This window comes from Protopterus annectens, chromosome 1.part0 (genome assembly GCF_019279795.1).
Source record: "Protopterus annectens isolate FY-2018-M chromosome 1.part0, PAN1.0, whole genome shotgun sequence".
Classification (NCBI taxonomy): domain Eukaryota; kingdom Metazoa; phylum Chordata; order Ceratodontiformes; family Protopteridae; genus Protopterus; species Protopterus annectens.
The window spans coordinates 1386085236-1386104770 of record NC_056725.1 but is presented as its reverse complement, the minus strand read 5'-3'; the positions used below and the strand labels follow the sequence as shown (position 1 = coordinate 1386104770).

At 43.5% G+C, this 19535-nt stretch overlaps 1 protein-coding gene across 7 annotated transcripts in view; it reads right to left on the bottom strand.

The window, feature by feature from the left end:
* ANKRD6 (ankyrin repeat domain 6) overlaps positions 1 to 19535 on the bottom strand; it is a 1808044-nt gene that overhangs the window by 105189 nt on the left and 1683320 nt on the right. For all 7 annotated transcript variants that reach the window (XM_044067116.1, XM_044067125.1, XM_044067156.1 and 4 more), the window contains one exon: positions 13636 to 13788. In XM_044067116.1, the coding sequence (XP_043923051.1) occupies positions 13636 to 13788 (153 nt within the window). The remainder of the gene's footprint in view (positions 1 to 13635; positions 13789 to 19535) is intronic.

The following is a 19535-nucleotide window of genomic DNA, read 5'->3' as shown; positions in this document are numbered from 1 at the left end:
ATCATTTGCTCGTGATGTTACCAGAGTTGCATTTTCTACACTAGATCCTTCACTTTGCAAGTAATTCATAACTTCATTTTCTATTTCTTTAACTTCTCCATTACTAATATTCTTTACTACCTCCCCCTTTATTTCCTTATTTTTTTGTATTTTAAATTTTTCACATCCAGATGCCTTTCCCTGTACTTCTTTTCAAATATCGTTGATACTGCTTTTTTGTATTAATTAGTTTTGCTTTCTACTTTGCATAATTATTGCACCATATTAAAATCTTTTTCTTTCCCATGTCCATATTTCTTCTTCAGATGTCTCCCGCTCCTGTTTCTCCTTATTACTTTGGGGACTCATTGTTCTACCATGCTGTGACACAGCCTGTGCTAGACTTTAAACACTAGATCTTTCACTTTTCAGGCATTCCATAACTTCAGTTTCTGTTTTAACTTCTTCTTTACTAATCTTCTGTTTTGCATTCTCTCTTTGTGATCTTATTTTTTGTATTGTGAAATTTTCCACATCTGGATGTCTTTGCCTGTATTTCTCTTCAAATATCTTTTTAGTTGCTTTTTTTGTAATGATTAGTTTGGCTTTTTCCTTTGAATAAATATTACACCATATCAGATCTCTCTTTCTTTCCGTGTCCACGTTTCTTTCTATATCTTTCAAAAATCTCTAGATTTTGTTCTTTATATTTTTGTACTTCCTCAGACTCTTATTTTTCCAAGCAGCCCAAGGTTTTTCCCTGTGAGAGGTATATGCTTCTCTATGAGCAGTGTGTGATTCATTATAGCAGTAAAGTACTTTACTCGCCATTATATGAAACTAAACCCTTCCTGACTAGATTATATTTGACAACAACAAACAAGCAATGCTATCTCCAAGATCCTACACAGCAACATTTGGTTTGCACTGTGCAAATTCTTAAAATGTTACACACCTATATCGTGCTTAAATTCAACTAAAATAAGCAAACTGACTGCAGAACTTTTAACAAACAAGACTCCTCTTTCAATATGCAGATCTCTATAATGGAAAACCCTTCCAAACTCCATTAGAACAGAACAATCACCCAACTGAATTAATGGAGCCCTAAAAGTCTACTGCATCTTCTACAAAATCTGTTTATACAAATTCACATAAACCATTTCCATTTTCAGCTTCATCTCAACTTCTTCTTTTTCAGCCTATCCACCTTCTCAGTACTACTTCACTTGTCATATTCCTTATACCATCTTTTCTTCTACATCTTCCCAACATTACCTCTCTTTTTCACCTTCTTTTCATCTGTAACTTTCTCCTCCTCATTTACTTAAAACTGGACTGCTACTTTTCTTCCCAAAAGTCCATGGTCTTACCTAAATCTTTACTTTTTTGCATCAAGCCATATGTTAAAAATCAACATATGTTAGCCAGCCCATCTCCCAGCATTGAGATCTATATTCCAGATGGTTTCAGACTAGACTAGTGTCAGATAATGAGAATATGTTAAGAGATTTTTTTTGCCAAATTGTTTTTTTTTTTTTTTTTTTACATGTTATGATATCTCACCTAGGTTCTCCATCTAAAAGGACTGGTGTCTCACTGAGATTTCCTGTTTAACCAACACAATCAATAAGTTAATCAATCAATCTCCCAGTTAAAACCAGTGTGCCTCAAGGCTTTATCCTTGGACCTCTTCTCTTTAATATCTTTATTATCAACTTACATACAGCTTCCCAACAGGTTTTCCTCATCCAGTATGCTGTTGTGTCCACCCTCATCTGTTCATTAAACACTCTTCCCCATTTGCACTCCATTACTCAAAATGCCTTCAAGTCCATTGAATATTGTCTCTGTGAAAACCGACTCTTCCTATATCCCAATAAAACCAAACTATTACTATTACTCAAAAACAGCTTCACAATAACTTAACTCAGTAACACAGACAAGTTACTTGGCATTACAATTGATAATCAATTGAAATATGATGTTCTTATGCAAAATTGTATAAAAACATCAAAAACTTGGTATATTCTACAGGTCAAAAAAATCTTCACCAACTCCTACTGAGCCACACTGGCAAACACATGCCTTCTACCATCTCTACTGTATGCTTCAGCAATTCTTACCAATATTCAAATCTCCATCATCACAAAACTAGAACTATGCTATAATAAACTAGTGATATTTGCAATCAGTCTTTCAGAGAAAAGTCATCACTACTTTCCTCTGAAATAATTAAAATGGCTTGAGTTGCCTAATTACTTCAAGTAACTTGCCCAAAAAATATTATATAATCCCTTCCACTGCCCATCCATCAGTAACATTCTCAAACAGTACCTTTACAACTACCCACTTTGTTCATCTGAGAAACAGCTTCTTGAAACCCATAAATCTGAAGAAAAAAAAAAGTAAAGGGCATAGTTTATATTCCTGCAGAGTAGCCATGCCATCCTGGAACAAGATTCCTATGGACATTTGATCAACACCTACAAGGCCCATTTTTAAGCATACACTAAAAGAATATGTTCTCAACTCCAGGCTGTGTGCTTGCCTTTCTCCTGGTTAAACTGAGCCATTTATTTTCCCCTTCCTATATTCTTTCACTTACACTCTCTCTCGCTCTTCCCTTTCTCTTCCATACTCCTTTCTCCTTGCAATCTACTATACATCCGCTATCTCTTACTGCTCTTAGTATCTACCCTTATTTCTCATATTTCCTTCTATATTATTATCTTTAAATTTTGTTTTATTCTTTTCTTCTCCATCTTCCATTGACCTTTCTTAGCCTATAACATTCTTCTTACTGTTAATTTTCTGTTTCTGCACCTCTTGTGCTTTATTACTTCTTCTTTCTCCATAATATTCAAATACATTTAGACAATTATATAAGCATATGTATGTTTTTTGCCTATCTGATGTAATCATGCTTTCTTTCTTCTATTGATCTAATTTGTATAATTTATTGTGACTTATTTGACCACTTGTATGTCCATTATCATATATATATATATATATATATATATATATATATACACACATACACACACACACACACACATATATATATATATATATATATATATATATATATATATATATCTATAGATATGCTGATACAATTTGTATTCTGTCTTATGGAGTTTTTCTCCATGGGCCTCCACTGAAAACTAGATTTCCCCAAAATCTCAGTCAATCAATAAGTAAATAAGCATACAGATTATGTGTATTCTTGCTTAGTTTCCAGAGGTTACCCAACTGCTTTCACATATGTAATTAGCCTAGTAACAACAATGTAGCACTTAATATAACAATTAGTTATATGAAGAGATCACCACTCAAGTGCAGCCAGGTGGGAAGGGGTGGAATTTAGCAACAGCTGTCAGTTCATCCATTCAAGAAGAGAGGGTGGGGTTTCTGCAGGTGATCTAGCATTAACCTGATGATGTGGTAGTGCTATGAACACACAGGAGATAGTCACTGAATTTGGCATACCTTGGGGCAGAAGATAGCTGACATTATGAGGAATGATGCACCTGATGTCAATCAGCCCAACCTAGTCACAACATAACAAAAATCTCCCAGCACAGTAAGATACTGCAATGTGATGCTGCCAAGATGTTCTAGTCTGCATTTCTCCTTCCTCTATACAACCCCCGCTGATGGCTTCAGTGGTCGCAGCTCTGGGTAGGTGTGGGTACTACTGGGGACGCTTATATTAGGAGCAGCTGCAGCAACACTAAGTAGCTGATGGTAAACTGGACTGGTATACAAAGGAAATGGGAAAAAGACCATCACCCAACAGGACTTTTTATGCTTTCTCTTTCAAGGTACTGTATACAGTCAATCAGCTTGCTCAAGGTCCTTCTGAAAAATGACTCAACTTATTTCACAAATCAGCAGCAAAGATGTCAATACAGGCAAAAAAGATGATACAGTTTTGTCAGAAACCTATTAAGAGCATATTTATCACATTCTCCAAGATACAGAAGGGGCAGGAATCAGAAAATGTTGCACTCAGCAATATGGAGTAGTTGTAGCTAAGCTCAAGGTACAAAAAACAATACTTGTTAATAACATCTGAATGAAATTAACTAGTTGTTCAGCATAAGCTGTTTAAGCAAAACATCCCATGTAGCCTAACACCCATTTCATAAAAGCAGCTAAGCAATAGTGAGACACTGGGCTGGCAGCACTGCAAGCAAACATTTTGAGCAATACATTTATTGTCTAGGCCAAATTCCATAAGAGCTGCTCTCGGTGTAAGTTTTCCCTAATTCCAAAAGACTTGTTCTCAGTGAAAGTGACTTATTTCAGTGTAAGGCCTAGCTATAAACAGGCTTACTACAAGGACCAGATTCCAAAACACCTGCTGTCAGGCTGCTCTCAGTGTAAGCGGTCACTTACACTGAGAGCAAATCTTTTGGAATCAGGGTCTCTGTGTATGTAGTGGACTGCTAATACCTTATGGCTGTGGCTATAACTGCCCTGTACGGTTTACCATCAAAATGTTGTAAACCAGTTACGTGACCTTGGTAGGCCAAAAGGCATGCTTCCAAAGTGCCTAACACAGATTTTTAAAATGACGAATCCATAAGAGTGAATGTTAGTGCTCATTCACTCTTGTGGATTCATCATTTTGAATGGAGATCGCACCACAGTGGGGGATTGGAAAATTTACCCTTTCCTTCATTGTAGTGTGATCTTGAAGTTAGTATATATAAGTAGCAGGGTGTGTGGAGGGCGCAGCCCCCCACATGGGGGGGTGCAGGGGGCTGCCCCCCTGCAAAATGTTTGCAGAACATAACTGGAAGTCCAGGTAATTTTGGTAAATTCGACATTCCTGAGTTGTTGACTTTCCTAAATTGCCACTTTCAGTTGTGTGAACGTCTGGATTTTGCATTTTTCGACATTCTGAGTTGAGTAAGTGATGACTCACACAAGTGTGTTGCGAGATTTTGATAGTAAACTGCCCTGTAAAGATTCATTTAAGGGTAAACATTAGATTTCAGAATGTGTTTTGTTTCTAAACATAACTTCCTACCTTGCCATATGCAAGGTTGTTTCTTTAGTAGAACCTATGGCATGATGTCACTGTTATGGAGGCTGCTGTAAGCAATCGCTTTTGAACTGAGAGCATCTGTGTTACAATATCTTACACCTTAGCACAGAATGCTGAAGTGGATTATTGATTATTCATGAAACTTTTGAGGGAGTTTCTTTTCTGAATCACTCCGATTTGCTAGGAATAAGTTATACAAGTCACGAGCAGTTAACATAATGCTATTCATCAAGTTTTTTTTTTATTTTTACCTTGGTCTTAAGGTCTACAATAATTTATATGCTGACATCACTTTATGATTTTAATTTCCCTTGATTTGACAAACAAGCATTTTTACAAGGTCCAACAGATCCAGGGGCATCTCTCAATATCAAGAAATCTAGAATGTATGCACTACTAGACTATCAAGTGTTATATAAATTCATATGTACATGTGTTGAGAGTTAATATATACCAGACAGTTTATTTGATCAAAACAATATTCTAGGCAGGGAGAAGGAAATAAATGTGCAGAATAAAAACATCTACATAAAACAGTAAAATGCAGGAATACTCTCTCTGTGCTCCTACTAAATGTTAAAGGATTATATCTGCAATGCTCAAAACAGTGATCATTTAAATGGAAATAGGGAGGATATATACAATTTCTAAGACTGATATTTCACACTACTCTCCCTACACTAAGATATAGTGATCTCAGAGTTACTATACATAAGTAACAATAATATTGGGGGGGGGGGGGCACAGCATCTCACTTTGGAGGGGATAAAAAAATTTAAAAAGTGCAGCAGTAAGTTTTGGAAATCATTGCTTTTTTCAGAACTGCAAATGCAGTATCAGGTCTCACATTTCCAATTGGCAGTAGACTTCACTACCACTATAATGATATCATCAAGCAGAAGTAATTAAGCATTTTGGGCTTAGTACTAATAAGCTTTGTGTTTCTGTGTGTGTGTGTGTGTGTGTGTGTGTGTGTGTATGCACGTGTGTGTGTGTGTGTATGTATGTGCACATGTGCGTGTGTGTGTGTGCACTTGTGCGTGTGTGTGCACATGTGCGTGTGTGTGTGTGTGCACGTATGTGTGTGTGTGCACATGTGCGTGCGTGTGTGTATGTATGTATGTGCACATGTGCATGTGTGTGTGTGTGTGTGTGTGTGTGTGTGTGTGTGTGTGTATGTGTGCACATGTGTGTGTGTGTGCACACATGTGCGTGTGTGTGTGCAAATGTGCATGTGTGTGTGTGTGTGTGTGTGTTTGTGTGTGTATGTATGTATGTGCACATGTGAGTGTGTGTGTGTGTGTGTGTGTGTGTGTGTGTGTGTGTGTGTGTGTGTGTGTGTGTGTGTGTGGACATGTGCTTTATTAGATTATGATTTTCCTGCTCATCCTTTCCCAAGAGCTTCACTGCCTTTCTATTTCTACTTATAGTCTGACAAGGTATCCCTAGTAAATAGTGAACAAACACATCAGTGAATTGTAAAACAATGAACTCTAAAGTTTGAAATTGCAAAATACTGATGTATGCCTGTTGTTAGCTGTTTGCCTGAGACTGTAGTACAGTGGGGAGCAGGGTTTTCCCTTTCCCACCTGAAGTGTGATGCCAGAGTTGGTCTATATAATTAGCAAGGGATGTGGGGTACAGGATAGCTTGTCTCCCTGCAAAAATTATGTTTTAGATTTCATTTTTAGTTTGTCAGTGTTTTGCAGTTTCAAATTTTTGAGTTTGATTTTTCTGCAGTTAGACAATTTGTGATGTCGATGCTTTAAAACAGATCTGCTTGACAACTTGAAGCAAGCTGTAACATCATACATTAGCCTGAATTTCTTCTCTGGCTGTGTAATAAGTTGAACATATGTTGCTATGCTGACCTGCACTGCATTACTATTTTGATTGTAAGAAGTTTTAGATTTTATTTCTTTAAGCCATTTTCTATCCCCGTATCCTGCCTGCCTACAAGTGCTGGGAGGGATACACAAATGAAGGGATGTCAAAAAACCATCCTATATGTTAAGTTGTCAATCTCGCCTTCATTCTTGCTGGATGGGTTCGGAGCTGATCCTCGGCTCCGACTTGGCACTTGCTTTAGCTTGAGAACTCCTTTTACCAGCTCGAGGCAACCCTATATCCCATGATGCAAGGCGGAACTACCTCAGATCTCGTTTGCCGCTTAGCGAAAGAGGTCTCCTTTGCCAGCTGAGGTAAGTAATTTTCTTGTTAAAAGAGAAAAGCTTAGTTAGGGTTTTATTTTCCCCTTGTATCCATTTTTATAGTCTGTAGTGAGTTACAGCCCACCCTATTCCCTTGTTTTTCAAACTTTTTATTACCTTTAGTGTAAAAGTTTTAGTTAGGCCTAAACCCCATTGGTTAATCCCTTCCTGTGTGTTGTGTATTAGGGAATTAATTTTGTGTGTTTGTTGGGGTTTGTGTGTGTGACTTCCTCCTAGGATTATGTCTAGGGAAGGCAAGGTCTCAGGCTTCAAGAAGTGTGACTCGTGCTGTCAGAAAATGTCTCTGACAGACGGTCACACTTCTTGTGTTTATTGCCTGGGGCCTTTGCACCTGCAGGACTCCTGTGCTTTGTGTCACTCTTTTAGCCAGAGAGTCCTGCAGGAACGGAGGAATAAGCTTATCCTCCGTGGCTTACTTAAGCCAGAAGGTTCTCCTCTAAAGCAGGGTCTGGGAAACCTTCTAAGCCACCAAGGCTCAGGCTTCAGTATCCAAGCCTCCTCCGTGGCTCCGCTCTGTCGGAGTCGAGATCGCCCGCTGGAACCGATGTATCTATCTTAAAAGTAGTGGGTTCGCACTGGCTGGTTCCGATACCTTGTCTACTGTGGCCTTGTCGGCCCGCTGGAGCCGACACCTTATCCAGCATCGAGCCGAGAAACCTCGGCTCCATCTGGAATTCAGGGACTTCGGCTCCGATGACTTCGTCCCGAAGAGATCTCGGTCCCCTTTACAGAGTATCCACTCAGCTCTGGGGTCTCCTCTTTGTCGGAGCGGAGCCATCGGAGCCGATCTTCGAGATCTTCCAGGCTGTCTGACCACGACTTAGAGAGGGTGGTAAGCAGGCTGTTGAAGTCACAGGCACTGGCCCAAATGCTCCATAGCCTGCTCAACAGACTTCGACTATAGCCTCACCCCTTGAACTTCCTCCTCCGACTCCACACCAGAGTTCGGAGCCGGAGCTCGACAGCGACTGTTTCGGTGCCGGAGCCGATACATCCTTCGCCCGCTGCCCTCGGCTCCGATCTCCTCCTTGAGGCCTTCCTTGGAGGGATCCGGTCGCCGGGTTTCCTTGTCGGCTCCGAGGGGCTAGTGGCATCGACCCTTGTCCGACCCGCCTCCTCTCGGGCTTCGCTTTGGTAAGCTCGGCCGACATCGGCCTCGAGCCTTCCCTCCAGTGGAGCGGGGAATTCCTGTTTCTCGAGCGGGATATTCCAGCCTCCTGGGAGGGAGCCTTTGAGGTGATGAGGAGTGTCCTGGCCTCTGAGCCTGGTCAACGGTCCATCCCTCTAGCTCCTCCCTCTTCAGTGCCTGTAGACCTCTTGCCAGCCTCTTGCTCTCAGGCCCAGGGATCCATCGCCCCAGGTTTCCCATTGGGAATTTCCTCCTCTTCCAAGTTTCTCCTGATCCAGCAGGTGAACCCCCTCGAAGAGGACGGTAAGAGGAAACACACAGACTCCCCGAGTCTACTACATCGGATACCGACTTAGATGAGTCAGAGGGTTCCCACGATCCCCTCTGAGGATGTCTCCTTTTCAGACATCCTTGAGCTCCTCAAACAAAGGGGAATTGGCCATCCATTGATCCCTCCGAGGATGAGTAGGTATACCTGGAGGCTTTTGGATCCCGACCGTACACCTCCTGGGTATCTCCGCCTTCGACCCACTTATGCAGGTAGTGGCTCGGAAGGCGTGGCGGCTCCAGATTCTGTGGAACCTGTCCCCAGGAGACCATCCAAATTTATCACGGCCCCTACGGACAAACAGTTCCTTTCCAAGGGTGTCTCTGTGGATGCTATGGTGGTGGCGGCCACTAAGAAGGAACTGGCGGATCCTTCAGTACCTGTCCATCCTCCTAACAAGGATTCTAGGACCATGGACAGGTATGGAAAGCGGATGTTTTCTTCAGCGACCTTTGCTATGCTCGCTGAACTACCTTTGTCACTTCACCAGGCTTCAATGAGATATTCTCAAGGAACTGGGTGAAGTAGTCCAGGATCCTTCTGCTGCTGGGGCTCAAGAAAAGATTGCCTCGCAGCTTGCAATCCTGAATTCCCTATCTAACTCCTCCATGCGGCTCATATCCTATGCGGCCGATGGAGCGAGCAGGGCCGCAGGCACAGGAGTTGCTCTTAGGCGCCAAGCCTGGATGCGGCTTTGTAATTTTATGGACCCCTTTAAGGCGTCCTTCACTAATACCCCTTTGATGGTTCGGCTTTGTTCGACCTCAGGTGAAGGATACCTTGACCAGGTGTGAGCAGGACGGTAAAACTCTTTCTGCCGTTGGAGTCCATTTTCCACTCCTTCTAGACCATATCCCAAGGGTCAGAAGGGAAGATGTGGTTCCGAAAGCCCAAGGAGCTACACTGGACGACGTGGTCAGTTTACCCCAGAGGCAGAGGGGTAACAATAATAGACGCCCTAGAGGCAGGGGGGGTCCTCAGAACCAGGGCAACAGGGAGTCTCTTCCTGAGAAGCCCTTTCAGCATCCCTGAGGTGTTGCCCGACTGTCCACCCTTGGAGGCAGTCGGGGGAAGGATTTCACTGTACCCAGTAGCCTGGCAATCCCTATCACAAGAGATGTGGGTACAGTCGATCATATCTGAGAGTTACAAAATCCCCTTCAAAAGGTTTCCCGTACCTCTACAATCCCTTCCAGACATCTCACCCGGTCAAAGGGATTTGGCAGAACAGGAGGTTTCAAAGCTCCTAGAAAAAAGAGCCGTCCAGACTGTGCCGGCAGACCAGGTAGGATCCGCGTCTACTGAGATTCTTTTGGTCCCCAAAGGACGGGAGATTGGAGACCAATATTAGACCTGAGCAATCTAAACAGATTTGTCAAGAAGGCAAGATTCCGGATGGTCACACTTCAGTCCATTCTGCCCTTTCTGGGCAAGGACAACTGGATGTGCTCTATAGACCTTCAGGATGCGTTTTATCACATAAAGATTCACAGACGCCCAGAAGGTTTCTCCGCTCGGCTAGGGACCAGTCATTACCAATTCAGAGCACTGCCCTTTGGCCTCACTTCAGCCCCCAGAGTGTTTACCAAATGCATGGCAGTGGTCACAGCTCATCTGAGACGTCAAGGATTCCAGGTGTTTCCCTACTTGGACGACTGGCTCCTCTCCGCCACCACCAAGTGTCAGCTTCTTCAGTCCAGAGACTACACTCTACAGCTTTGCAGGAGTTTGGGAATTTCAGTAAATTTGAAAAATCTTCTCTGCTGCCTTGCCAATCTATCACCTTTATAGGCGCAGAATTAAACACCGTCAAAATGTTAGCCAAACTAACAGATCAAAGAATTCTGGACATCCAAAATTTGCTCGATTCTATTGCAGAGCAACAAGATCAAAGCCAGATTTATACTAAAGGTTCTAGGTCTTATGGCTGCGGCCACTGTTCTTCTACCACTGGCTCGCTTCCACATGCGTCTTTTGCAGTGGATGCTATTCACGCAGTGGTCGTACCACAGTCTCCCGATGAGGCACAAAATCTTAGTCACACAGTCGTGCAGAGCTCATCTGAATTGGTGGATATCTTCCCCTCTTCTTCATCAGGGCCGACCCTTTATTCCCCCTCCTCCAGTTGCCACAGTCACTACGGATGCCTCTCTGATCAGGTGGGGGGGGGCATTATCAGGGCAGGATGGTCCACGGGATGTGGCAACTCATAGAATACCATCTGCACATAAATGTCCTGGAGATGAGAGCAGTGCTTTTAACGTTGCAAGCCCTCAACGACTTTCTTCCCACGGGGACTATGTCAGTACAAACGGACAACATGTCCGTGGTCTGGTACATCAACAAGCAGGGTGGGACCAGGTCCTATCCGTTGTGTCGAGAAGCTCTCAGACTTTGGCAATGGGCGATCTCCTCTCATCGGTGTCTGATAGCAACGCACATCCCCGGCAGGTCCAACCTATTGGCGGACAGGCTGAGCAGATCCATTCTGATGCCTCACGAGTGGTCTCTCAATCAATCTGTAGTGGATCAGATTTTTCTGAAGTGGGCACCCTTGTTGCGATCTTTTGCTGCTACTCAAAACAACAAGTGCCCGATTTTTCACTCTTTCCCTTCCAGGCCAACCCTGAGAGACCCTCTAACCCAGGATTGGCCCCGGGGACTTCTGTACGCTTTTCCTCCCTTTCCCTTGATTCCACAAGTCATTTAGAAAGCCACCATTTTGAGGGCCAAGTTGATCCTCATTGCCCCATATTGGCCTCGACAAATTTGGTTTCCGTCTCTGCATCGTCACCTTCTGGTGCAGCCCTGGCATCTGGACCCAGTTCCGGATCTCTTGATCCACCAGTCGGGTCAGCAGCACCGGGCCATTCATTCTCTCAACCTCACTGCTTGGTTGCTCCACTTCCTTCCCTAGCCAGGCTACCGATGATTTCTGACTCAGTCAGAGACATCTTAGTGTCTTCTTTAAAGTCGTCCACTAGGACTGTTTATGCTAGCAAGTGGCGACGTTTTTCTATTTGGGCAAATTCCAGAAATATTGATCCCTTTACTGCTCCTGTACATTCTGTTTTAGATTTCCTGGCGGAGGTTTTTCATTCAGGATCCTCGTCATCTACAGTCAAAGTACAACTGGCTGCTATTTCCAAGTATCATGTTGGCTTGCATGACAATAACATTATGTCTCATAGATTATGCAAGGCCTTTCTGAGAGGAGTTTTTCTCCTAAAGCCACCTATAAAGCATCCTCCTCCGCAATGGGATCTAAACTTAATGTTGGCATCCTTGATACTACCTCCCTTCGAACCGTCTGCTTCATGTTCTTTTTGAAGTTATTGACCTGGAAAACTATATTTTTACTGGCTGTCACTTCTGCAAGAAGGGTTTCCGAGATTCAAGCTCTCTGCATTCGTTCCCCTTATTTGGTTTTTCATAAGGACAGGGTATCATTAAGAATGAACCCTTCCTTTCTCCCCAAAGTTGTGTCTCAAACCAATATTAACCAATCTATAGATCTACCAGTCTTTTTCCCAAACTATTCCGGCAGAGCTGAACAGAAACTGCATTTTTTGGATGTCCATCGTCAGCTCAGGTACTATTTGCATAGAACTAAACAATTCAGGAAATTGGACCAATTATTTGTCTCCTATACAGAAAACAGGATAGGTCTTCCAGTTTCTAAAGTGACCTTATCCAGATGGTTGACTTCCACCATTTCCTATGTGTACTCTCTCAGAGGCAAACAGCTATCTTCTAAACCAAAAGCACACTCAACCAGGAGTCTATCCACTTCTGCAGCCTTTTAGGATAGACTACCCATTGATACCATTTGTGCAGCAGCTACTTGGGCCACGCCTCATACCTTTGTCTCTCATTACAAGTTGGACTTGGCCTCCAGAGATAGGGCCAGTTTTGGTTCCACAGTTCTCAAGAGTCTGTTCCATTGAGCCACCCGGGATACAGGTGCTAGGGACGCGGTCCCATCCAGCAAGAATGAAGGCGAGATTGACAACTTAACATTTAGAAGTTATGTACCTACCATAACGTTCCATGTTAGTTGTCTTCTCCTTCTTTCTTGCCCCCCTCCTTCCCCCTGGCCTGGACAGATCTTGAAGAGTTCCTATCAGGTTGTTTTCCTCCTGAGCCTTCATATGAAGACTTCTATTATGAACTTGTGTTCCTAATTATGTTAGGATAGTCTTTAGCAGGGTAGGTTAGGGCGGCCACGGTGGTGCAGTGGTTAGCATTGCCGCCTCACAGCAAGAGGTTCTCCGGTTCGATCCTCGGCTGGGGTGCCTTCTGTGCGGAGTCTGCATGTCCTCCCTGTGGTCGCGGGGTTTCCTCCTCGGTTCCTCCCACATCCCAAAGACATGCTGCAGGTGGATTGGATACTCTAAATTGGCCCTAGGTGTGCGTGTGAGTGTGCCTTCTGTGGAAGGTTGGGCGCCGGGCTGGCAACTCGACACCGTAAAACTCCACTGCCAATCAATGTGCGGGCAAGGTGATCCGCTGTGGCGACCCCTAACTGGGAAAAGCCGAAAGAAGAAGAAGTCTTTAGCAGGGTAGGTTAGCTACCAAACGAGATCTGAGGTAGTTCCGCCTTGCATCATGGGATATAGGGTTGCCTTGAGCTGGTAAAAGGAGTTCTCAAGCTAAAGCAAGTGCCGAGCCGAGGATCGGCTCCGAACCCATCCAGCAAGAAAGAAGGCGAGAGAAGACAACTAACATGGAACGTTATGGTAGGTACATAACTTCTAATTATAGCACGTGCCACAATATCAAGGAATGAGCTATTTAGGTATTAGTAGCCCCTTCTGGAAAACTGAAATTTACAGCCTACTAAGATAAGCAGCTGGCAGGAAAAACGTATTGGTTTGCTGTTGATCACGGCTTTAATGCTCTTCTTTACCTGGTGTTGAGTCTTGCGATCCAGCTGCCCTAGCTTTGCATTTGTTTGTCCCTTGACAGTCTCCAGCTCGCATTTTATTTCCTCTTTTGTGGCCTCTAGCTGATTCTCCAGTTTATTGATCAGTGGTTCACAGCGACAGCCATTGAGAGGGGCCTGAGTATGAAGGCAGATAAGAATTAAATAAGCAAAAAATATCTTTCAATGCTTCTGTGACAAAACAAATAATTTCAGAACATAGCATATCTTGTTACATTTCAAATTAGTTGATAGTGCTAAAGGGTAGACAGAAAAAAGTTACATGAAGTACTTTTGACAGCAGACATTTGATTTTCTTTGACATAATCCCTTACCTGTGAGTTTTATCACCTAAAAACTGTTGTTTTTCTAATAGACTACAGTCTGTATGAGTCCCCATTTTATACCATATAACCCTGGACAACAGTAAACACAATAAAACACACTTAGATTTTGCAAGATATGAATACATAAGGAATAATGCCGGTATACTGTCTATAAGCCATACCAAGCACTTAATGAACAATTCTCAGGCTGGCATTAGTTCATTAAGAATGGTACTGATGACTTTTTATTAATCTGTGTACAGGTTATTGGCTAGGCAAACAGAAAGTAACGCTTAACAATGTCCTGGACAAAAAAAAAAAAAGCAACTTTTGACTCTTCCTCCTCCAATCCAGAAAAAGCCAAAAGCTATAAAACAGTAACACCCATACAGCATTTTCCTATAGATTCATGCATACAACACAGCACAAACAGACAACACAAGACCAACAACACAAAAGAAAAGAAGAAAGTAGGGGAAGGTGGATGACAGCTAGCACCAAAAGGGCAGAAAGGAAATCAAATAGCTACTGCTGTGTCAAGTACCTCACAAAGTGAACTACACCATTTCCTTCTGTTTGTCTTTTCAGTAGTTCTTTACCTATGCAAAGAATCCCACCGTGCTAATGTTAAAGGAAGAAGGAAGCTACTGCCAGCATACCTTGAAACTTGATTTAATAGAATCACCTTTACTGAACATTAACAAATCATTCAAACATTAAAACTACTCAATAGCAGAAAAAGATAAGCTTGCTATGTGCCTCTGACATCAACCAAGTTTTGCTTTGTATCACTTTCTGAGTTTTTATGCCATAGCTTTGCATTAGAAAATGCACACTGACCACCAAAGAACAGCTGCAAGAAAATAAAATAACTTTGAGAGATGTAAAACATGTCTAGTTGCAGATACAAAAAAGGCAGACTGAAGTGCTTAACAGCTTGCTGTGTGACAGTGCTAAGTGTTTTATCACCTTCAAAGTTGTGAAACCCTTCATGCATTTACACATTTTTCTGCAACTAGTAGTTCATTACGGGCAACTAAAACTGCATACACTGTAAAGAAATTATAATTCGGTTTCCCTGATTATAACTAAGTAGCTGTGTATTTTCAACATAGATGCCAAGATTCACCTCTCAAACTTAACTTTACTCTGTTCTCAAGGTGAATGTCTTAACATACAAACCTTTAACATACAACATCTTGGTTATGATCATAGACCTGATCATAATCCTCTAGGTTTCACTGACATCTGTCTTCAGTTTTTATATGTTTCACATCATATTCTATGCTCAGTGTTAGAAAATGTACAACACACAATAAGTTAAATAATAAAATGTCAACAGCAGTATTTAAGCACATTTAATCAGAGTGCAGAAGCAAACAGTAGTAATGATTTCCATAATCACACCTTCAAATAAAAATCAAACAAAGTAAGTTGCCCTAAAGGATTGGTATAGGTAGTTTGAGGGGACCCCATACTAGTTTCCACACATTACCTCATCATTAAGTAAGTGTTACTGTACATTTCTCGAATGCTGCCAGGTCCAGCTAAAGGACCCAAGTGTAGTAAACATTCAGTAACTGCTGTCTCTATTTCCTCATTATATAACTCTCTTCGTACTCAATTAAAGTTGCTGCAAAAGTTCTCAGCTCTTGTATTGCTGGAAGGTCTTTTATTTTCCATTCACCCACTGATGCCTTTTTAGACATTGTTAATATTAGTACAAATAAGCTTTGTGTATGTGGCCCTAATTAGATTATGATTACCTCTAAACACTTAGCAGAGAAAGTACAGTTGTGTACACTTACCATAAATGTAGACGTTCGAGTGTATTCACTGTTGCAGTCATCACATTTGTGTTATCCCTGCCAGGATAGCCCTCAGTCGGCCTGAATACCAGAGGCTTAGTATTTCTGCGTCAGTTGCTGTCACTCCAGGACTGATGTCAGGTCGTCAGTGTTATAAATTAAGGCAGCCGACACGGTTACATCAGTTTTTCTTGCCCTAACTGTCAGAAGCCCCCAAGAGGGAGCTAGGTTATGGTGGAAGAACATCACCAGTAGAAAATAAATACCAAAACATCCTTGTAAGGATAGAAAGAGAGAGAGAAATTGAGAGAGAGAGACAAGGGGGATGGAGGGAGGGAAACCAGGACTGCAACAGTGAATACACTTGAACATCTACATTTATGCTAAGTGCACACAACTGTACTATGTTCTTCATGTTTCACTGTTGCAGTCATCACATTTGGGTTGATTCCCCAAAGCTGAAGACTGAAGAAAAGGGTGGAGGCAGTCAAGATGACTGCGGGCTGGCTAGGATGCCCTGCAAGACTGCTGTGGCAAAGCCTGCCTTGGATATGGAGAAGATAGGCAGGTGGTAATGCTTGATGAAGGTATGAACAGATGTCCATGTTGCAGCCTCCAGGATGTCCCTGGTGGGGACCCCTCTGAGGAAAGCTGCAGAGGTGGAGATTGCTCTGGTGGAATGTGTCCTGACCCCCTTGGAGGGGAAGTTTCCCATGCTGCTTGTAACAGAAATGGATGCAGTGTGCTATCCATTTGGAAATGGTTTGCTTGGATATGGCCTTGCCCTCTGCTCCTGTAGCAAAGCTGACTAACAATTGATCAGTCTTCCCAAATGATTTAGTCCTGTCTAGGTAGAATCTGAGCTGTCTGTGCACATCTAGAGAGTGCAGAATCCTTTCCCCCTTGTTTTGTGGGTTAGGGAAAAAGGTGGGCAAATGAATGGATTGCTTGAGAGCCACACTGGTCACCACTTTTGGCATGAAGGATGGGTTAGTCCTGAGGGAGACCCTGTCAGCGTGGCAAATGATATAGGGCTCTACAGCCATTAGTGCTTGTAGCTCGGATACTCTTCTAGCTGAAGTGATGACCAGAAGCAAGGCTGTCTTCCAAGAGAGGAACTTTAACTCTGCTGACACTGATGGTTCAAAGGGGGGCAGGGTGAGTTTTTCCAAAACAAAGTTAAGGTCCCAAGCTGGGGTAGGTGCTCTTCTGGGTGGCCTCAAGTTGTTAGCTCATCTTAGGAACTGTTTGATGAGAGGGTGTGAGAAAAGAGGTGGCTCTGTGCTGAAATGAGCAGAGATGGCAGAGGCATGAATTTTAATGGAAGAGAAGGACAGACCCCTGTGTAGTAGGTCAGCCAGGTAATCCAGGATGAGAGATAGGGAGGGCTGTGCAGTTCCGGCTCCCTTAGCCTGGATCCAGGTGCAAAACCTTTTCCACTTGTCAGCATAAGACTTTCTAGTGCTAGGGCGTCTGGCCTCATGTATAACATCTAGAACTTGTTTGCTTAGATTGGCAGCTTGTGGAGTGGTCAGGGAATAAGCCAGGCTGCCTGACTGAGGGTCTGCAATTGGGGATGCATGAATTCTCCATTCCTCTGGGTCAGGAGTGTTGGGATCTGAGGGAGATGCCATGGTGGCAGTGGTGACAGGCTTCGCAGCAGAGGGTACCAGTACTGGAGTGGCCAGTCTGGGGCAATCAGGATTGTCCTTGGTTTTTCCTCTCTTATTTTGAGCAGTACCTTTGTAATGAGTGGTAGAGGGGGGGAAAGCATATACCGAGAGGTTGACCCACTGGAAGGATAGAGCATCCATTATCCAGGCCTTGCTGTGAGGTTCGCTGGTGCAGAATTTGCTGAGTTGATGGTTGGAGTGGGAAGCAAAGAGGTTGCCCTTCAGGGTGCTCCACTTATGACTTACAACGGTGAAGGTTTTTTGGTCTAGCTGCCACTCATGTGGGTCCAGAAGATTTCTGTTTAAGTTGTCTGCCAGAAAGTTTAGAGAGCCTGTCAGGAATTGTGCTAGCAGGTGTAGCTGCATGGCTGCGGCTGTGTGCCAAAGGGTCATGGCGAGCCTGCACAAAGGGTACAAGTGAGTCACTCCTTGCTTGTTGATATACCACATCACAATGGTTTTGTCTATTTTGATCAGTACAGGCCCCTGGGAGAGTAGGGGTCTGAAGGCTGTCAGAGCTTGCTGAACAGCTAACATCTCTTTTTGGTTGATGTGCAGATGTATTTGGTTTGGGCTCCATTGGCCCTGAATGCACCTGCCATCCAGGTGTGCCCCCAGGCATAGTCTGATGCATCTGTGGTGAGGGTCTGGGCAGCGTGGGGTTGTGAGAAGGGTAGTCCCTTGTTGTGGTTGCATGCTGCTGTGCACCAAAGGAAATCTTTCCTTAAGCAAGGTATCATTGGTATAAGAGTTTCCAGGTCTTGGGAGTGTTGACACCAAAGGCTTTTTAGGTACCACTGTAGTTTCCTCATATACAATCTAGCATATGGAATGAGTAGAATGCAAGACGCCATGAACCCCAGAGCTTGCAGGATTTTCCTTGTGGATAACTGGGGTGTGTTGGCTAGTTGAGAGAAGTAGGATGTCAGGTAGGTTTGTTTTTCTGGTATAAGGAATGCCATCTGGGATGCCATGTCCAGGCTTGCTCCCAGGAATAAATTTTTTTGCGTGGATACTAGCTTCGATTTCTTTTCGTTGATAGTATGCCCTAGGGAGGTCAGTAGGTCCTTTACAAAGGCCAGGTGCTTTAGCAGCTTTTCCTGACTGTCGGCCTGAATCAGGCAGTCATCTAAGTATGGGTATATTTGAATATTTCTTTGTCTGAAAATGCAATCGTGGGAGCCAGGCATTTTGTGAAAATTCTGGGAGCAGTGGCTAAGCCAAAGGGAAGTGCTGAGAACTGAAAGTGCAGTGATCCCGCCCTGAAACGGAGATATTTCCTGCAAGATTCCCTGATTGGGAAGTGTAAGTAGGTCTCTTTAAGGTCTAAGGTGGCTAACCAAGCATCCTTGGAGAGCATAGGTAGAAGTTGCTGGAGGGTGAGCATTTTGAATTTTGGTATCACCAGGAAAGTGTTTAGAATGGATAGATTGAGGATGGGGCACCAGGTGTCCACTTTTCTGGGTACCAGGAAGAGTCTGCCGTAGAAACCTTGGTTTACCTGTTCTGCAGGAACATGCTCTATTGCCCTAATCGAGAGCAGAGAAAGGACTTGCTTTTTGGCCTCTGCTCACTGGTTTGGGGGAAGATCTGGGAACCCTTTTGGGGTTGGTAGAGTGTGGAAATAAAATTTGTATTCCTGGAACACTATGTTGAGGACCCAGCGGTTATTGGTAATGGTGGCCCAGGTGCTTGCATGGAAGGAGAGCTTTCTTCCTAGGGGCAAAAGCAGGTGAGCAGAGGAAGGAGGTGGAAGTGTGAAATCATTGTGAGTTCTTACCACGAGGGGGTAGCTTAGCACTCCCTGGTTTTGAAGAGGAGGAATTCCATTGCTTAGATCTCTGCATTCCCTGAGGCTGCTGTCTGGGGGGCCTGCATCCCCGGGGTCTGGGCTGAGCTGACCTGGAGGGGGCAGGAAAGGACCAGTGCTTGGAGGAGCAATGCCTACTGAAGCTTGGTGGCTGGACCTGCAAGAAGTCTTTAACTGTCTGCATAGATTTAGCTTTTTCTTCCATCTTTTTAAGACCTCCTCTGCCTTGGTGCCAAATAGGTTGTCTTTGCGCAGTGATGCATCCAAT